The sequence below is a fragment of the Orussus abietinus genome, unplaced genomic scaffold, assembly GCF_000612105.2.
Source record: "Orussus abietinus isolate OABI.00-Male unplaced genomic scaffold, Oabi_2.0 scaffold286, whole genome shotgun sequence".
Taxonomy (NCBI): Eukaryota; Metazoa; Arthropoda; class Insecta; order Hymenoptera; family Orussidae; genus Orussus; species Orussus abietinus.
The window spans coordinates 62,315-80,025 of record NW_019394432.1 but is presented as its reverse complement, the minus strand read 5'-3'; the positions used below and the strand labels follow the sequence as shown (position 1 = coordinate 80,025).

Here is a 17,711-nt window from a genome sequence, read left to right as displayed (position 1 = left end):
CCATCTAGGCCCGTTTACATTCCGCGGTATTTCTGGCCGCGTCCGATCGCGAGTGCGCCGCGAATTTACGGTTAAAAGAAAAAAGGGGAAAATAAATCGACGAGAGAGAGAGAGAAAAAAAAAAGGAAAATTATTCCACGCGAGCGATGCATGGGTATTTCGACGGAGCCGTTCGGTCGAATCCATTTCCCGACCTCTCGGGGAGGATTTTCGCCACCTTCCTCTGCCCCCCTGACGACGGAGTCGCTTTTGCGAATTTTCTAAAACGGTGCCGGGATTACTTTCACCCGGGGAATTCCAATCGATACGCCGATATATAGGGGTCAGAGGCTAAATAAAGCCTCTCGCGTGACCTCAGGCTCGACAATGAAGTCCCTGATATTGGCACAGCTTCGATTTCACATTCGGCAAGAGTGACGAATAAGTCTTGCTTTCGCCTCCCAGACGACCGGCAGACGGAGGCGAGCGAAACTAATCCAGAAGTTGATGGCGTTGCGCGGGTCAGGGTTCAAGGGCGCCGTAAAACGAGCCCACGAGGGAAAGATCGGGATTTATGGCGTAGGGTTCGCGCTGGCCAAACTTTGGGGAGCCAAAGATAACGAGAGCGCAATTCCCCTGCGGGACCTCGAGGTTACACAGAGAAAAAAGGGCCCATCGAACCATAGAAACAATTGAACGGCGCTAAAAAAATACTTGGTTAATCCAAGGAATAAGTATTTGACTCGCATGAATAAACCGGAGGCAACGTTTCTTCGGAATCGCGATAAATTGGGGTTGATTCTAGTGAAATTACAATTCCTTGAGTTAAAAAATTAAAACGTATCTCTTTGGCTCAATGAGTCATGTTTCTCACTAAACGAAATCGGAGATCGGCGATCTGAATATGTATATTTTATATTTTCTTTTTATGAAAAAAAAAAATAATAATCCCCAGGCGTGTCCATGCATTTAATTTTTGGTTTCTCATTTCTTGCAGGCGGACCAGGGAAGGAGGAAATAAATTGCGGGTGAATCCCCCGACGAAAGGCCACCGCGACACTCGTCGGCGGCGACCGACACCTAAAAACCAGAAGTTCCCTCGAAACCCCGAAAATAGCCATATCCGCCTTCGAAAATATCTCCGTCGAGGCCGGAAATGTCGGCACTCCTCCTTCCTCCCGCTCTCTGCCGCATACAAGAGAGGCCGCCCGGAGTCGTAATGCTTGCATTACCGTCACCCTCTTGTATTTTTCGGATAGAATCAAATCGAGCCAAAGAGACTCGAAAGAAAGGATAAGATGACGCGAGAAGGCGCGAGGAACGGCGATACGGGGGAGAAGAGAACAAAAAAACGAGACCGCATCGGGAGAAGAGAGGAGAGAAAAGTGCACCCGCGAGAAGGGAGCTCGAAATAGAGGCGTAGGATTTTCCGAAGCCCGAAGCGGCGCGTTTCGACGTATATCGGCGGCGCCGCCGACGCCGGCGGCGCGTTAAATCGGAACCATCGCACGGAAGACTTCCTTCTTTGCGGGACACCCCTTGGATGAGTCTTCGAGGGGACTGCCGAGGCTTTTTTTATTCCTTATCGCTCCAATTGTTCGCCGAGCCGTGGCGACGCGCGCGCCGGCGCCCTTGCCCCGAGATTCCCCCGTGGCAAAATTTCATCCCGCGGTTTGAAAAAGATCTCTCTGACCGTCTGCAAATTTCCCAAGAATTTGCGGACTGTGAGTGAAACCTTCGCGCATTGGCAGTGAAACTTGTAAATTAATGAGGAACTGTCAGTGATTATCAGTTAACATTCGTCATTGGCAGTTATTATTAATTATCGATTATTCTTAATCACTCTCTCAGAAGATAAAAGCGTCTCCACGTCCGAACAAACTCAGAAACATACTATCGCGCCATGGGGAGTTTCGTTTCAAAAACGCGATATAGCATCACATCCGATTGTCAAATGCGCGACATCCGTCCAGAATATCACGATAACGGCGCGAGACGGAACCGGAGTAACGGGAGGATCGGACTCGGTTTTTCGCAACGCCACCGTAAACTGAGACGCAGTTAATCGTTTGCAGATTTTGCTTCGTGATTTTAACTTCCACTCGGAACGAACAAACGTTATCTCCGTTTTTGTTATATCTTTAATGGACGTGGGAGGAAGAAAACGTAAAGGGAGGCGCCGCTGGAACGCGGAACGCGAAAGAGGCCCGCTCCTTCCGGCGTCCAAGATGGCGCCGCGCCGGACCGTAAAATCGGCCAGTTTATCGGGTAACCCCCGCATTACGCGCGCATAAGTCACGCGCAAGTTATTCACTCCAAGCAGAGTTACGGGCCGTTCCGTTCCGATTGCAATTTACGCGCGACGCGTCCTCGCGTGGGAATTTCGTCGGAAGTTTCGCGCCCGCCCATCCGTGCTCAAAGCCGACGGCGGCTCGGGTCGAATTCTCGCGATCGCGGCCGAACGCAACGGCGACTTTTGCGTAATCGTTACGTACAAAAGTCATTTCATCACGTCGATCCCATTAGCGCGGTCGAAATTCTGCCATTCTGCGATTTTTTGACCCGCCGCATTGCATTTCTCCCTCGACGCCGTGCCGCCGCCATCTTGGATTTCCTCGATCCCCTCCGCGACGCGCTCTGGAGGTAATATATTGGACTCGTTCTTTTCTTCCAAAACGTCGCCTCATTGCAATTGCAATCTATTAAAAGCGCCATCGGCCAGTTAACGCGGCCAGCTTTCCCACGTAAAAATAGGAATTCGCACCTTTAACAAAGGACAGTATTGCCGATAAAATTCTGCCCCTGCCGTAAAAATAATTACACCAACGGCAAAGAAGGAAGAATATTGCAACCATGAATTAAATTCCTCTGCTCTAGTGAAGTAATAATTTCCTTCGCTGTCAACATGGCAAAAATGTTTCCGGACAAAAATTTGTCTGGCACATTTTCCGGGGTTCACATTTGATTACAGCGAATGAAATATCTTTTCACGATTGCAAATTGTTTTTCCGCGGGTACAAGTTCAATATAACTAGCCCATCAAAAGGGCCGCGCATTGGCATACACCTTGAAGAACCATTGCATCGTGATTGTCCCCACATGTTGTTACCACGAGACCGTCTGGACCGGATGGAGGTAAACGTGGTTCAAATTGAAGAATTCCCGAAGGTTAAAGGTATCGGGGCGTTAATCAATAGAATTCCCACGCTACGAGCATCGATACATCCATTCGACCCTGGCTGCACTCCGAGGTGCATCCACTCCACTCGTCGAACGAGGTGGAAACGGCGGCGAAAGCCGGCTCGAGTTCCCGGCGTCGCGCTGCACCGGCTCGGAACGATTCGGCCCTGGGGTGTTGGCTTTCGATAACCGCCGTGCCGTAACCGGCCGAACCTCCCTCCCCAACATCCACCGCGTGTTTACCAGACCTAGGAGTTCACAACCTTCGTGTTTTCGCATGCATCTCGTTTCCCGCTGGCGGCCAAAGCATCGACCAATCATCGGCCAATGCGGACCGGGCGGCGATCGCTCAACGGCCGATCGCAGATTCAGCGCCGACCAATCAGCTGCCGTCCTGGGATCGATGCGCGCGCATCCACCTCTTGCGCGACCCAACCCAACGCAATGCGGGGAGGGGCCGGGTAATCATCGTTTTCCACTAGGCATTTTTTACACCTCTGTAAACGCCGTCATGGCAGAATTCCCCGCAAAGCCATGGTTCTCTCAATAAGTGATTTCAAAAATATCCAAATACCGACCGATTCCGATCTTTCGAGTACCTCGGAATAGTTCGGATAGTCCTGTCCCAAAAAAAAAGATTAACCTCTCGCGTCCAATTCTTGGGCAGGATTTTTCGGAAAACCAGACAAACGTAAAGCGTTTAAGATCCCTCGAATGATATAAATACAGAACTCTTGAGTCCAAGGAATGACATAAAATTATTTTTTGTATTAAAAAAATCTCGTTCCGAGTTCACGATGGACCGTGCAAGGGACACCCCTTACTCCCACCAGCGAAAGTGAACATCCAGTCCGAACAAAGGGAAGTAACGCTTCAAAGCGTCCCCCTCCCTCGGTTCGCGCTAAATGTCGCGTTCTCCTGGATATATATTTGCCCTCCAGGTGCAGCTATGCAACGCGGCGGCGCGGCGAGGTGATAGCGTCAATTCGACACGGATAGTCGCCTACGGTTGCACACGGAGGCATAGCGCGGACTTTCGCTTCGCCACGACTTGCATCTGCGCTTTCGCGACACCTCGCCTCTCGATCGCGCGACCTTTCCTCAAAACCCATCGAGAATACAAGGGCATTATCAGTTAGAGGCGATTAAAAATCAACGCCGAGAAGTCCGGCCGCCGTTGCCCTCGACATTAGTGGCGCCGCGTGACCGTGTCGTACCAAACAATGTCGCTAATGACGCTCGACCCTTTCTGGCCAAAGTGGCATCCAGTGCATTCGCGATGCGACAAGTCAAAGAATCGATAACTCGATAGATTAGAGTCGAGACATTGATCATCGATAAGGTTCCATCAAGTCTTGATGAAAATCGCGGATGGTTCGAAATTTTCACCAACTAGCATATAATCGGGGAGGAAAACTCACTGTTAAAGACGAGAAGCTTCCTGGTGGAGCCGAGCCTCTTGATCGGCGACTTGACGCCGTCGATCTCCTCCTCGTCCATCGTGGCACGCGGCACCGGCGTCACTAGCGTCGCAAGGGTCGCCTATCTCCTTTCTTCTCGGTTCTCCTCGCCTCGCGGCCCACGGCACTCGCGACACTACTCGTGGCACTCGCGGGAGAAAGACGGAGACAGCGAGAAAGAGAGAGAGAGAGAGAGAGAGAAAGAGAGGCCACTTGTCGCCGAGTTCAGAGCATTCTCGCGGCTTGTCGCTCGCGCCTGTTCGTGCCGGCTGGCGCAATCTTCGGCGCGGCGCTGTCCGGCGCTACGCGCCCAAAGAACCGGTTTATCCCTGCATTGGGACTCCTAGAGCTATTCGCGTGCGCGCGCGTTCGCCCGACTAGTCTCAGGCGAGGGAAGGATCAATTAGCGAGAGTCGCGACGGCTCGCGAAAACCTCGACGAGTCGAGGGAGCGCGCGACTCGGCTCTCCCGTAGCGGATCGCGCCGACGACTGGCAACTGCTGGCGACCGCGCTCCTGGTTGTTGGCAGCCGACCGACCGTCACCCGACTACCCCGGGACTCCGCCGACCCGAGAAGATATTCTTGGACGGCCGTGGCGTGTATTAATTCGACTTTGGGGGGCCGCCGTCCATCCCGCCACCACGCTGCGTCACCCTCCGTTGCCTGGCAACCGACCTCGAGCGCCGCCGAGCGCACTCGACCGACTACGAAGCGTGGCGACTGACGTCGGGTTTAAATAGTGGCGCGTAGAGCACCCTGGAGCCATCTCCCGGTGAACGGGATAATTCGTAAGCAAAGTACGTTTCTGCAACATATCTAATCGAACTGTGTGTCAATGTAATACCGGTAACTCGGTGGGCTCAACATTGATTTTTATATGGGTTTAGACATTCAATCATGAGATTTTCGGAATCATTTATTCAAAACCCGGAATACGAAACATTGAATACACGATGAAATTAACGGTAAGATTTCTGGTAACGCGCTCTCGCTCCCGGTCCACCGAATTTCTTGGGTTCGCATCGCCTCGGGTCTGCGACCAGCAGAGTTCGATCGTACTGAATAAGGATGTCTTTCACCTCCTTCTTGCTGGCTTCGTCGACATCTATTATTAAACATGTAATTTTATAGTAGGGCTTGTAATCGTTTAGATGTAATACGCTACTCACAAAAGTGACTTACATTTCTGGTAATATGCTACAAGAGCCTTGGAAATAGCTTGCCGGATAGCATAAATTTGGGCTACGTGTCCTCCACCGTTTACCCGGACTCTGATGTCAACGCCTGCAAATTTCTCCTGTAAAACAAAAAAGCAAATGCATTAAGTTACCAGATTTGCAGAAATTATTATACTTTGTTACTGTGTAATCGTAGAAACTCACTTTGCCGAGAAGTAGAATTGGTTCCTGTAGTTTATACTGCAGTACGCGGGGTTCCACCAGTTCTAAGGGACGTCCATTAACGCGGAGGGTACCTCGACCTCTCCTGCAATACGCAACGGCGGTTGCGGTTTTCTGAAATACAGCTTACTTTACATATGCCCTCAAAATAATTCGAAATATTAAATATTTGCAAAAGTCGAAATGGTTACGTCGCACGGCGAGCAATTACCACTGCCAAAATGAAGCATGCTTGTCAGCCATAACCTCAAACTATCTCCAAATCACTCTCTTACCTTGCGTCCGAAGACTTGAACGGAGTGGATGGGTTCCTTTTGTTTCTGGAAGGAAGATGAAACAATTTTACTATCGTAGGTTATCTGATTAGCAAAGCTTCATGTAAATATAGTCCTTAAATTATACCTTCAGCATTTTGAGCGACACGCCGTGCAAAGGGAAGTTAGTAAAAGGCGTTCAACCAATGAGGTTACTGTGAAGACAACCAGTGGTTGAAATCATGAATGCAGGCTGAAGTGCAGAAGGGAGACGCTGTGGTCCTAAATATAGTAAGTTGAAAACACAACAGAGGGCACACATAATATAAGCTCTCATAAATGGCGCTAATATCGATTTTTATTACTTGTGCATCTCTCGCTTTTTAATATTTTATTATCATATATTCTTTAAAAAATTAATATTTCGTTTCATTGTCAATCATAAAATGAATTAGAATCAGCATTTGGGACCACGAAGGCATCCTGTTACTTGACAACCTCCAGGTGGACAGCACACGGTAGGTGGCAACGATCTTTGACCCATGGAAGATCCTGTTACTATAGGTCTATAAAAATAAGATAAATGATAATGTACGCACTGACTAAAATTACCGAAATAAATCATATTGAATTCTGAAAGAAGCTAATTGAATTCAACTTACACTCTACATTTTTGCTGAAATTTATTTGGCTTTTTGGTTTTATCCTTGCCATTTTTTTTCTGTTTTGAATCTTCACTCTCCTTTTCAGATGGCATTTTCGGATATTAGCAGGAATCTAAGAAGCGTCGTTCAGTCAACAATGATTTATTTACATAAAAAGAATTAATTTTTGATTTTTTTATATATTTGGAGAAAATTTGGTATGGTTAGACGTAGTGCCAAGACAGTCGTTTGTTACTAATAAATAATTTCCAATAAATGAATTGCGCACGCGATCGTTACATACGTACACATTTAGCTATATTCAGATACTTTTTTTCCTTCATTTGTTTAACTTTAATGTTACTTTTCTGTTAACTTGGCTTTTTCAAGAAATATTCAATATTTCGCCACTTTGCATTACTCTCCTTAGAATCTTCAGATGGTCTCTTTCTTCCAGATTTTTTAACTTCCTTGCCTTTCTTCGTATTTACTTTTTCTCGTGCTATAACTATTGCCTCGTGTTTATTTAATGTTGCGTCTAAAATTTGTGCGATATGAAAATCTTGATGTTCATTAAACCCTTCAATAGGTATCATTTGATTACATTCCTTGCATCTTTCGAGTTGCTTATCCTGATGGTTATTTACAACAATATTAGAAAGATCACTTCTTTCAATACATGTTTTGTCAATTGATTTAGTTGTATCATTAGTTGCTGTATGTTTTATAAAATAGTTACTTAATGTACTGCTTCCATTACATTCAGAAATGGAAGTCTTTAAAGTATTAGAAGCACTTGTGTTAACATTACTTGTTGTTGCTAAGATTTCTCCTGTTGCTTTTGAAATTTTATTCGTACTGGATTCTTGCATATTCTTTCTTAATATTTCATTTACTTCATTTTGTAATTCAATAGGCAATAAAGAAACGATACTATGATCGATATTGGTTAGATCCGGAAATATTTCATATATACTTATTAATTTATCCGAATCATTGTTCAATTCACTCACTATACCTTCTTTCATAGATTCAGTTGAATTTCCATCAGTTTCAATTTCTGAATCACTCCTTTGCTCCTTTAAATTCTCTTTTGAAGTAAGGGGGTTATTATCATTGTTATCACTTAAAATATTCATAAAAAACGATTCTTTACAGTTATGACTAGTGAAGGCTTTTTTTAAGTTTTTCTTAGGTGCAGTTTTAGTATCCTCGGTTGATTTTGTTACATTAAAAACATTTTCCTCAATACTATTATTCTTATGAAATAACGGTTTTTCCATGTTGCATATATCTTTCCCCATTTCCTCTGAATTAGCGTTGATTACATTTTTTTGACAACTATCATTGGTAGCATTATCTAATGAAGAATTTAAATCAGTCGTTGAATTGGTTGTTTTAGAATAATCAGACTTTTTTACGAAAGTTTCATTGTTCGATGTGAAAAAATTTTTGAAACTTCCACTACCCCTTGCAGGCACAAATTTTCCTGTTGAAATACCTAAGCAGGAAATTGGATGTTGAACCGATTTAGTTATCAAATCTACTACTTGTTTAGCTAAATTATCCGCATTATAGGAGCGTAAACGAGCAGAACGAGATTGCGAAACCGTTGTTCGGTCCTTGTAGTATTGGTAACTAACAGTCAATAACGTGGCACGCCGTTCGTTTTCTTCTAGGTCTTGCTCCAGTCGATCGCAAACTTCTGCCGAGAGCTCTCCGACCCAATGCTTCAGCTAAAAATAGGAATATCATTTGATTACCGTTTATCTTCATAAACTTATTTGTTTACTTATACACTCACCATTTCCAAATTGGTAAGAGCTTGCTTAGCTGGGAATTTTTTACATACTCCAATCGATTTAGACACTAATCTTGTAATGACTGGTTCATAGTCAATACCGCGAGCGATATTATACAGCCACAATCTACATTTTTATTAAAAGTAAGATTAAATTAATTTAAAAAATATGCTATGGATCGCGTTAATTTGATAACTACATACCCAGTTTTTTCATCGAAACGTTTTTGAAGATCTTGTAAAGAGTAACGTAATACATCGGCCATGACATTACATTCAAGAGATTCAACCACTGCATCTCCGAATTTGCCACCCAAATTACGAACTTTCTTCACAGGCAGTGTGGCAAACAAGGAAGGAACTGCAGTAAGAGGTAAAATAGTCTGCCGATTGGGTTTGTGCAAGCCACAAGCTAATTTGGCCAAAATCTGCAGGTTCAAATAGTTTAAAATCTAGCACGATTTCAAGTTTTTTTTTCTTCACATTGTTAATTGCAGAACATTATCATATAGTACCTTATTATATGATACACCAGCAGAGCACTGGTATCCAGTTTGGTTAAAAATACTTTGTCTCAATGATTCTGTTATTGCACCAGCCACAGCAAGTCGTTTTGACTGCATATTCTCCAGCTCATCAGTCAATGAATTTATCCACTCCTCTGTACCTTTACTTCTTTGTTCTGAAATTAATTACACTTTTAATATATCATAGAAAGTTATAAAGAGTTATGACTTAACATCACACCTTCATTGTTCTGTCCAACTTCTGAATACCCTACAACATATGTGTGTGAGAGAGATTTCATTAATTCTTCAGGAGGAAATGATTTTGAAGACATTTGTTGATCAACCATGTCAGTGATATCCAGGTAAGCCTCGTCAACACTAGCTCGTTCTATAATATTACAGTGCTTTTTTAATACATCTATAACCTCTCGACCTGCAACTCTGTACCTGCAGTATACAAATAGGATACAATTGACAAACCAAGAAAATTTCAATGTAATACACCAATAAGAATACTTGACTTTGAATGCTACCTAGATGTATTCGATTTTCCACGCGTCGCTGGCACACTGGCTAGGATTAACTCAGGACATTTTTCCTTAGCTTCATCTCCTCGCATAAACCTAGTCACTCCGAACTCTCTTGCTTCATAATTAACAGCTATTATTCTAAAAGTTGACACAGGATGTTTAAATGAAATGCTCTTCTAATTTTTAACATGCTTTTGATAATTATAGCAACGGTAATAACATAGAAATAGTTACCCTCCTAATTGCCACTGGTTGTACTGAATGACAGCAACGGGTTTCCCTTTAAGTTCTGGAGCAAGTTTCGTTTCTACTTGACAAAAGAAACAATCCATGTCTATTAAAATAATCAAACGATCGTATGCATTATCCATGATTATTTTGTGTTGATAATTTATGCTTGTACGGATTAGCACTTTTGTTAAAGATTTAGTTTTGATAAGCCCATTAACAACCGTAGTACATGACCAACCGTTTGCTGACGTTAGAATCGCTTATTCAATATATAATCGTTCCCGCCACCACTGAAATATACAGTAAACCAGGGGGCCGACACTGCCATGTATTGGGGCGAAACGCTTTATGCACTACTGCCATCTTCGGTTGGTGTAAACCCTCTTCGCGAACTAAAATATTTGGCGGGCTATTCAAATCCATTTATTAAAGGAAGGGATATTTTCGGGATTTAAAAAGTACTTACAATGATCAAAACAGACGTTGCTTAGACTGACACACAAATGTAAGAAAACAGTATATTAAACATAAAAGAAGTAACAAAAGTGTCAGTAGCGCAACGCCTGTTTTAAATCACTGTAAGAACTGAAATAATTACATTAAACATTAGTCAAAAAGTAACATATTTATTAAGATAAAAATATTAATTATTATGAATGTATAAACATACAAATTCTATACAAATTTAATTTTTGTTATGATTACTTTCATGTGGATGGATTAAATCACATCTATAGATCGCATTTAATCCATTTAATTATTACAATTATTATAGGAAGAAACTACAAACTGTTCTTGATTTACACTTTTACTCACAAACTCACGTTCGCAATTTAATACTCGAGGTAATCGAAATTTGTGAAAATATTGCCACTAATCGAGGTTAGGTTCATTTTGGTTCAGTTGTCCCGACTATTTTTATGCGCATCTACGCTGCGCCTCCTGGAGTCTCTTGCTATTGGTTAGACAATTTTTTCTCTGTTCTTCTCTTTCTATTAGACTGAAAAGTCACGACACCAGTGCAGTCTTTGCTTGGAGTAAGTGAACTAACTTCAACGTTACACCTCTCACATAAGGAGTGTCGCCACCCTGCAGTAAACTGAAACGAACGCCGCGCTACATGGCATATATATGTATCAGAGGTGAGTTGGGAGATTGTTTACAGAGATGAGTTGGGAGATTGCTTACGGGTAGGATCGTGCAATCGCATCCTGTGCTGCCCTCTGGTATCGTACGTTAACTTTCTCAGTTTTTTGCCCCAAAGGGCGGCGCAACGAATTTCTGATAGGAGCTCGCGCACTCGAGATGGCGGTACCATCTACCAGTCGCCATTGGCGGCTCACGTACTCGTGATGGTAATACCATCTCTGGCAATACCATGCGGCAGTTGACGGTGGTGGCTTACCTACGCTTACCGACACTGCTCGCTTTTGATGGTAAGGGAAGAGCACTCGTGACGCTCCATTTGACTTTATCTACTTATCTACTACTATTAAGTACATTGTTACCTGGAAGTCGACGTGATGCGGAGCTTTGGGGCATGCGTCGGTGTCGCGTACGGAACTCTCGTGCAGCGAATCTGTGTGAGTGCGACAGCGACTAGAAATGTTCGCGCGTCCGACCAGCCAAGCGCCAAGCTACGGGTCGAGACGTTGAGTATGTGTGCATTCGGCGCTATACTCGACAAGTATGCGTGAGACTCGAAAACTGCGAAAAATCCTTCCGAGGCTTACCTAACTGCGGATATAAGCCGAGCCATGTCGCGGATGATTTTCACATTTCCCTACTAGCGTTATCGAGCGTTTTTTAGGCATTTCTAGAGCGTTTATGAACGTCGAAGAACGTTTTCGAGCGTTATCGACCGTTATCGAGCGTTTTCGAGCGTTTCTCGATCAGTTTCAGAGCGGTTTCGACCACTTTCGAGCGTTTTAAGAACGTTTTTGAGCGTTACCGAGCGTTTTTCAAACGTTTTCGAGTGTTTTTAGAATGTTTTCGAACGTTGTCGAGCGTCATCGAGCGTTTTTCAACCGTTTTCAAGTGCTATTCAAGTGTTTCCGAGCCTTAACGAAGGCAGTAAAGTGCTGTTGCGTGTTGTTAAGTGCAATAGAGTGCCGGAGAATGCCGGAGAGGTGCCGAAGTGTGCTGGAGAGTGTCGGAGAGTTGCCGGAGAGTGTCGGAGAGTGCCGGAGAGTGCCGGAGAGTGCCGCAGAGTTGCCGCAGAGTGCCGGAGAGTGCCGGAGAGTTGCCGGAGAGTGCCGGAGAGTGCCGGAGAGTGCCGGAGAGTGCCGCACAGTGCCGCAGAGTGCCGGAGAGTGCCGGAGAGTTGCCGCAGAGTGCCGGAGAGTGTCGGAGAGTGCCGGAGGGTGCCGGAGAGTGCCGGAGAGTGCCGGAGAGTGCCGTAGAGTGTGGCAGAGTGCCGGAGAGTGCCGGAGAGTACAGGAGGGTGCCGGACAGTTGTCGCATAGTGTCGGGGAGTGCCGGAGAATTGCCGCAGAGTGCCGAAGAGTGTCAGAGAGTTGCCGGAGAGTGCCGGAGCACCGTAGAGTGGCCGGAGAGTTGCCGGAGATTTGCTGCAGAGTGCCGAAGATTGTCGGAGAGTTGCCGGAGAGTGTCGGAGAGTTTCCGCAGAGTGCCGGAGAGTGCCGGAGATTTGCCGGAGAGTCCCGGAGAATGCCGGATAGTTGCCGCAGAGTGCCGGAGAGTGCCGCAGAGTTGCCGCAGAATGCCGGAGAGTGCCGGAGAGTTGCCGCAGAGAGCCGGAGAGTGCCGGAGAGTGCCGGAGAGTGCCGCAGAGTTGCCGGAGAGTGCCGGAGAGTGCCGGAGAGTGCCGGAGTGCCGGAGAGTGCCGGAGAGTTGCCGCAGAGAGCCGGAGAGTGCCGGAGAGTGCCGGAGAGTGCCGCAGAGTGCCGCAGAGCGCCGGAGAGTGCCGGACAGTTGCTGGAGAGTGCCGGACGGTGCCGGAAAGTTGCCGGAGAGAGACGGAGAGTTTCCGTAGAGTGCCGCAGAGTGCTGGAGAGTTTCCGCAGAGTGCCGCAGAATGCCGGAGAGTGCCGGAGAGTTATCGGAGAGTCCCGGAGAATGCCGGAGAGTTGCTGCACAGTGCCGCAGAGTACCGCAGAGAGCTGGAGAGTGCCGGATAGTGCCGCAGAGTGCCGGAGAATTGCTGGAGAATGCCGGAGAGTGCCGGAGAGTGCCGGAGAGTTGCCAGAGAGTGCCGGAGAGTGCCGGAGAGTGCCGTAGAATTGCTGGAGGGTGTCGGATAGGGACGTAGAGGCACCGGAGAGTGCTGGAGAGTTGCCGCAGAGTGCCGGAGAGTGCCGGATAGTGCCGCAGAATGCCGGATAGTTGCCGCAGAGTGCCGGAGAGTACCGCAGAGTGCTGGAGAGTGCCGGACGGTGCCGGAAAATTGCTGGAGAGTGCCAGAGAGTTTCCGCAGAGTGCCGGTGGGTGCCGCAGAGTTCCGCAGAGGGCCGCAGAGTGCCCGAGATTGCCAGAGAGTTGCCGAGTGTGCCAGAGAGATGCCGCAGATTGCGGGAGACGCCGGAGAGTGCCGGAGAGTTACTGGAGAGTGCCGGACGTTGCCGGAAAGTTGCCGGAGAGAGCCGGAGAGTTTCCGTAGAGTGCTGCAGAGGGCCGCAGAGGGCCGCAGAGTGCCGGCGAGTGCCGGAGAGTGCCGGAGAGTGCCGCAGAGTGACGGAGAATTGCCGGAGAGTACCGGAGAGTTGCCAGAGAGTTCCAGAGAGTTCCAGAGAGTTGCCGCAGAGTGCCGCAGAGTGCTGGAGAGTGCCGGAGAGTGCCGGAAAGTTGCCGGAGAGTACCGGAGAGTTGCCAGAGAGTTCCAGAGAGTTGCCGGAGAGTGCCGCAGAGTACCGCAGAGTGCGGAAGAGCGCCGGAGAGTGCCGGAGAGTTGCTGGAGAGTGCCGGACGGTGCCGGAATGTTGCCGGAGAGAGCAGGAGAGTTTCCGTAGAGTGCCGCAGAGTGCCGCAGAGTGCCGCACAGTGCCGCATAGTGCCAGAGAGTTGCCGGAGAGTACCGGAGAGTTGCCAAAGAGTTCCAGAGAGTTGCCGCAGAGTACCGCAGTGTGCGGGAGGGCGCCGGAGAGTGCCGGAAAGTTGCTGGCGAGTGCCGGACGGTGCCGGAAAGTTGCCGGAGAGCGCCGGAGAGTTTCCGCAGAGGGCCGCAGGGTGTCGGAGAGTGCCGGACGGTTGCCGGAGAGTCCCGGAGAATGCCGGAGAGTTGCCGTACAGTGCCGCAGAGTACCGCAGAGAGCTGGAGAGTTCCGGACGGTGCCGGAAAGTTGCCGGAGAGTGCCGGAGAGTTTCCGTAGAGTGCCGCAGAGGGCCGCAGAGTCCCGGAGAATGCCGGAGAGTTGCCGCAGAAGGCCACAGAGTGCCCGAGAGTGCCGGAGAGTTGCCGGAGAGTGCCAGACAGATGTCGCAGAGTGCGGGAGAGCGTCGGAGAGTGCCGGAAAGTTGCCGGAGAGTGCCGGAGAGTTTCCGCAGAATGCTGGAGTGTTGCCGCAGAGTGCCGCAGAGTGCCGCAGAGTGCATTTGTTAGGTTAGGTTAGGTCCGGTAGGTCAGGTTAGGTTAGGTCAGGTAGGTCAGGTTAGGTTAGGTCAGGTAGGTCAGGTTAGGTTACGTCAGGTAGGTCAGGTTAGGTTAGGTCAGGTAGGTCAGGTTAGGTGAGGTCTGGTAGGTCAGGTAGGTCAGGTAGGTCAGGTAGGTCAGGTAGGTCAAGTAGGTCAGGTAGGTCAGGTAGGTCAGGTTAGGTTAGGTTAGGTTAGGTTAGGTTAGGTTAGGTTAGGTTAGGTTAGGTTAGGTTAGGTTAGGTTAGGTTAGGTTAGGTAGGTCAGGTAGGTTAGGTCAGGTAGGTCAGGTTAGGTTAGGTCAGGTAGGTCAGGTTAGGTTAGGTCAGGTAGGTCAGGTTAGGTTAGTGCAGGTAGGTACTTATAACCGCCCTCTAACAAAGGTACTCTCATTATAGTGGTAATTAATGCACTCTAATTAGTGTACTACAGCACTCTAATACACTCTAATGCATAATAATGCACTCCACGGCATTCTGTGGCACCCTACGGTATTCTACGGCCCCCTACGGCACTCTAGGGCACTCTACGGCACTCTACAGCACTCTACGGCACAGTCGGGCACTCTACGGCACTCTACGGCAGTCCAGGGCACTCTACGGCAGTCCAGGACACTCTACGGCACTCTACGGCATTCTACGGCACACTAATGCACTCTAGGACACTTTACACCACACTATGGGACTCTACGGCACTCTACGGCACGTTCCGGTACCTCTCAGGCGCTCTCCAGCACTCTGGGGCACTCTACGGCACTCTCCGGCAACTCTCTGGCAACTCTCGGGCACTCTCCGGCACTCTGCGACAGTCTGCGGCGCTCTCCGACAACTCCCCGGCAACTCTCCGGCACTCCCCAGCACTCTCCGGCACTCCACAGCAACTCTGCGGCACTCTCCGGCACTCTACGACACTTTCCAGCACTCTACGGCACTCTGCGGCAACACTCCGGCTATCTCCGGCAACTTTCCGGGACTCTCCGGCACTCTCCGGCACTCTCCGGCACTCTCGGGCAACTCTCCGGCACTCTCCGGCACTCTCCGTCACTCTCCGGGACTCTCCGGCACTCTGCGGCAACTCTCCGGCACTCTGCGGCCCTCTCCGGCACTCTGCGGCCCTCTCCGGCACTCTGTGGAACTCTCCGGCACTCTGCGGCACTCTCCAGCAACTCTCCGGCACTCTCCGGCACTCTCCGGCACTCTCCGGCACTCTCCGGCACTTTCCAGCACCTTACGGCACTCTGCGGCACTCTCCAGTACTCTGCGGCATTCTCCGGCACTCTCCGGCACTCTCCGACAACTCTCCGGCACTCTGCGGCATTCTCCAGCAACTCTCCGGCACTCTCCGACACTTTACGACACTTTCCAGCATTCTACGGCACTCTGTGGCAACACTCCGGCTATCTCCGGCAACTTTCCGGGACTCTCCGGCACTTTCCGGCACTCTCCGGCAACTCTCCGGCACTCTCCGGCAATCTCCAGCACTCTACGGCACTCTCCGGCACTCTCCGGCACTCTGCCACACTCTACGGCACTCTCCGGCAACTTTCCGGCACTCTGCGGCACTCTGCTGCACTCTGCTGAACTCTCCGGCACTCTCCGGCACTTTCCAGCATCCTACGGCACTCTGCGGCACTCTCCGGCACTCTGCGGCAACTAGCCGGCACTCTCCGGCACTCTCCAGCACCCTTCGGCACCTCTCCGGCATTCTCCGGCACTCTACTGCACTTAACAACACGCAACAGCACTTTACTGCCTTCGTTAAGGCTCGGAAACACTTGAATAGCACTTGAAAACGTTTGAAAAACGCTCGGTAACGCTCAAAAACGTTCTTAAAACGCTCGAAAGTGGTCGAAACCGCTCTGAAACTGATCGAGAAACGCTCGAAAACGCTCGAAAAGCGCTCGATAACGGTCGATAACGCTCGAAAACGTTCTTCGACGTTCATAAACGCTCTAGAAATGCCTAAAAAAACGCTCGATAACGCTAGTAGGGAAATGTGAAAATCATCCGCGACATGACTCGGCTTTTATCCGCAGTTAGGTAAGCCTCGGAAGGATTTTTCGCAGTTTTCGAGTCTCACGCATACTTGTCGAGTATAGCGCCGAATGCACACATACTCAACGTCTCGACCCGTAGCTTGGCGCTTGGCTGGTTGGGACGCGCGAAGATTTCTAGGAGCTATCGCACTCAACAGGTTCGCTGCACGAGAGTTCCGTACGCGATACCGACGCATGCCCCAAAGCTCCGCATCACGTCGGCTTCCGGGAACAATGTACTTAATAGTAGTAGATAAGTAGATAAAGTCAAATGGAGTGTCACTAGTGTTCTTCCCTTACCATCAAAAGCGAGCAGTGTCGGTAAGCGTAGGTAAGCCACACCGTCAACTGCCGCATGGTATTACCGTAGGCGGCTCACGAGTACGTGAGCCGCCAACGGCGACTGGTAGATGGTACCTCCATCGTGAGTGCGCGAGGCCCTATCAGAAATTCGTTGCCCGCCCTTGGGGGCAAAAAACGATGAAAGTTAACGTACGAAACCAGAGGGCAGCACAGGATTCGATCGCACGACCCTGCCCGTGAGCAATCTCCCAACTCATCTCTGGTATATACATTTCAGTTTACTATATTTCAGTGGTTCCCGCCATAATTAGTTCCGCCGGTAATAGCGATATTTATCTTCACGTTGAAACTGAATTCAGAGATCAACGAGATAAAAATAGAATAAATTTCGCGTGCATCAAAATTGATCTAAATCTCCCAGACAATTCTCGGTGTTTATTTTCGTTCCGGACTGAAAAATGTAATTCCCGAATGAGACGCAGTAATTTTTAATAGGCAAAGGGTAGGAAAGTATTTATCAGTCGTAGAACACACTCATTATCATATCATTATATTTATGTACAAAATGCGATATACATTGTACACAAGTAAACGTTCGTATATTCAATTGATAAAAAATAATTAGTTCATATAGTGGAGTTATTAAAATATTAAGTCATGGTGTAACTTAACGCGGTAATGGAGGTATATTGACTATTTCCTTCTTAAGTTAAACAAACCTCACTTTATACAGAGACGAGAGAGATTTGAAATCATCGCAGGATATCTCTCCAATTAAATACCATCCTTACAACTAG

At 48.1% G+C, this 17,711-nt stretch overlaps 3 protein-coding genes across 3 annotated transcripts in view; all 3 read right to left on the bottom strand.

Annotated features, from left to right (window-relative positions):
• LOC105697276 (SLIT-ROBO Rho GTPase-activating protein 1) overlaps positions 1-5,273 on the bottom strand; it is a 44,031-nt gene extending 38,758 nt beyond the window's left edge. Inside the window, exon 1 of the mRNA XM_012420454.1 lies at positions 4,581-5,273. Within this exon, the coding sequence (XP_012275877.1) occupies positions 4,581-4,659 (79 nt within the window). The 5' untranslated portion in view covers positions 4,660-5,273. The remainder of the gene's footprint in view (positions 1-4,580) is intronic.
• Positions 5,274-5,518: 245 nt separating this feature from the next.
• On the bottom strand, positions 5,519-6,511 carry LOC105697232 (40S ribosomal protein S16). The gene is made up of 5 exons (XM_012420365.1): positions 6,423-6,511; positions 6,296-6,340; positions 6,003-6,134; positions 5,803-5,917; positions 5,519-5,725 (listed from the first exon to the last, which is right to left on the bottom strand). Exons 1-5 carry the CDS (start codon positions 6,429-6,431, stop codon positions 5,580-5,582), a joined length of 447 nt encoding a protein of 148 aa, XP_012275788.1. The 5' UTR covers positions 6,432-6,511; the 3' UTR covers positions 5,519-5,579.
• Positions 6,512-6,657: 146 nt separating this feature from the next.
• On the bottom strand, positions 6,658-10,244 carry LOC105697228 (DNA polymerase eta). Its single transcript, XM_012420358.1, has 8 exons — positions 9,993-10,244; positions 9,762-9,896; positions 9,467-9,675; positions 9,235-9,401; positions 8,924-9,147; positions 8,723-8,846; positions 6,937-8,654; positions 6,658-6,840 (listed from the first exon to the last, which is right to left on the bottom strand). Exons 1-7 carry the CDS (start codon positions 10,127-10,129, stop codon positions 7,290-7,292), a joined length of 2,361 nt encoding a protein of 786 aa, XP_012275781.1. The 5' UTR covers positions 10,130-10,244; the 3' UTR covers positions 6,658-6,840; positions 6,937-7,289.
• Between the last annotated feature and the right edge of the window lie 7,467 nt (positions 10,245-17,711).

Excerpts from the sequence above, each read along its gene's own strand:
- LOC105697232 (XM_012420365.1), bottom strand. Across the intron at positions 6,135-6,295 it reads TTCAAGTCTTCGGACGCAAG|AAAACCGCAACCGCCGTTGC; the intron begins GTAAGAGAGTGA and ends GCTGTATTTCAG. Across the intron at positions 5,918-6,002 it reads CAATTCTACTTCTCGGCAAA|GAGAAATTTGCAGGCGTTGA; the intron begins GTGAGTTTCTAC and ends TTTGTTTTACAG.
- LOC105697228 (XM_012420358.1), bottom strand. The coding sequence starts at position 10,129 with ATGGATAATGCATACGATCGTTTGATTATTTTAATAGACATGGATTGT. Across the intron at positions 9,676-9,761 it reads GGAAAATCGAATACATCTAG|GTACAGAGTTGCAGGTCGAG; the intron begins GTAGCATTCAAA and ends TGTATACTGCAG. Across the intron at positions 9,148-9,234 it reads CTGGTGTATCATATAATAAG|ATTTTGGCCAAATTAGCTTG; the intron begins GTACTATATGAT and ends TTGAACCTGCAG.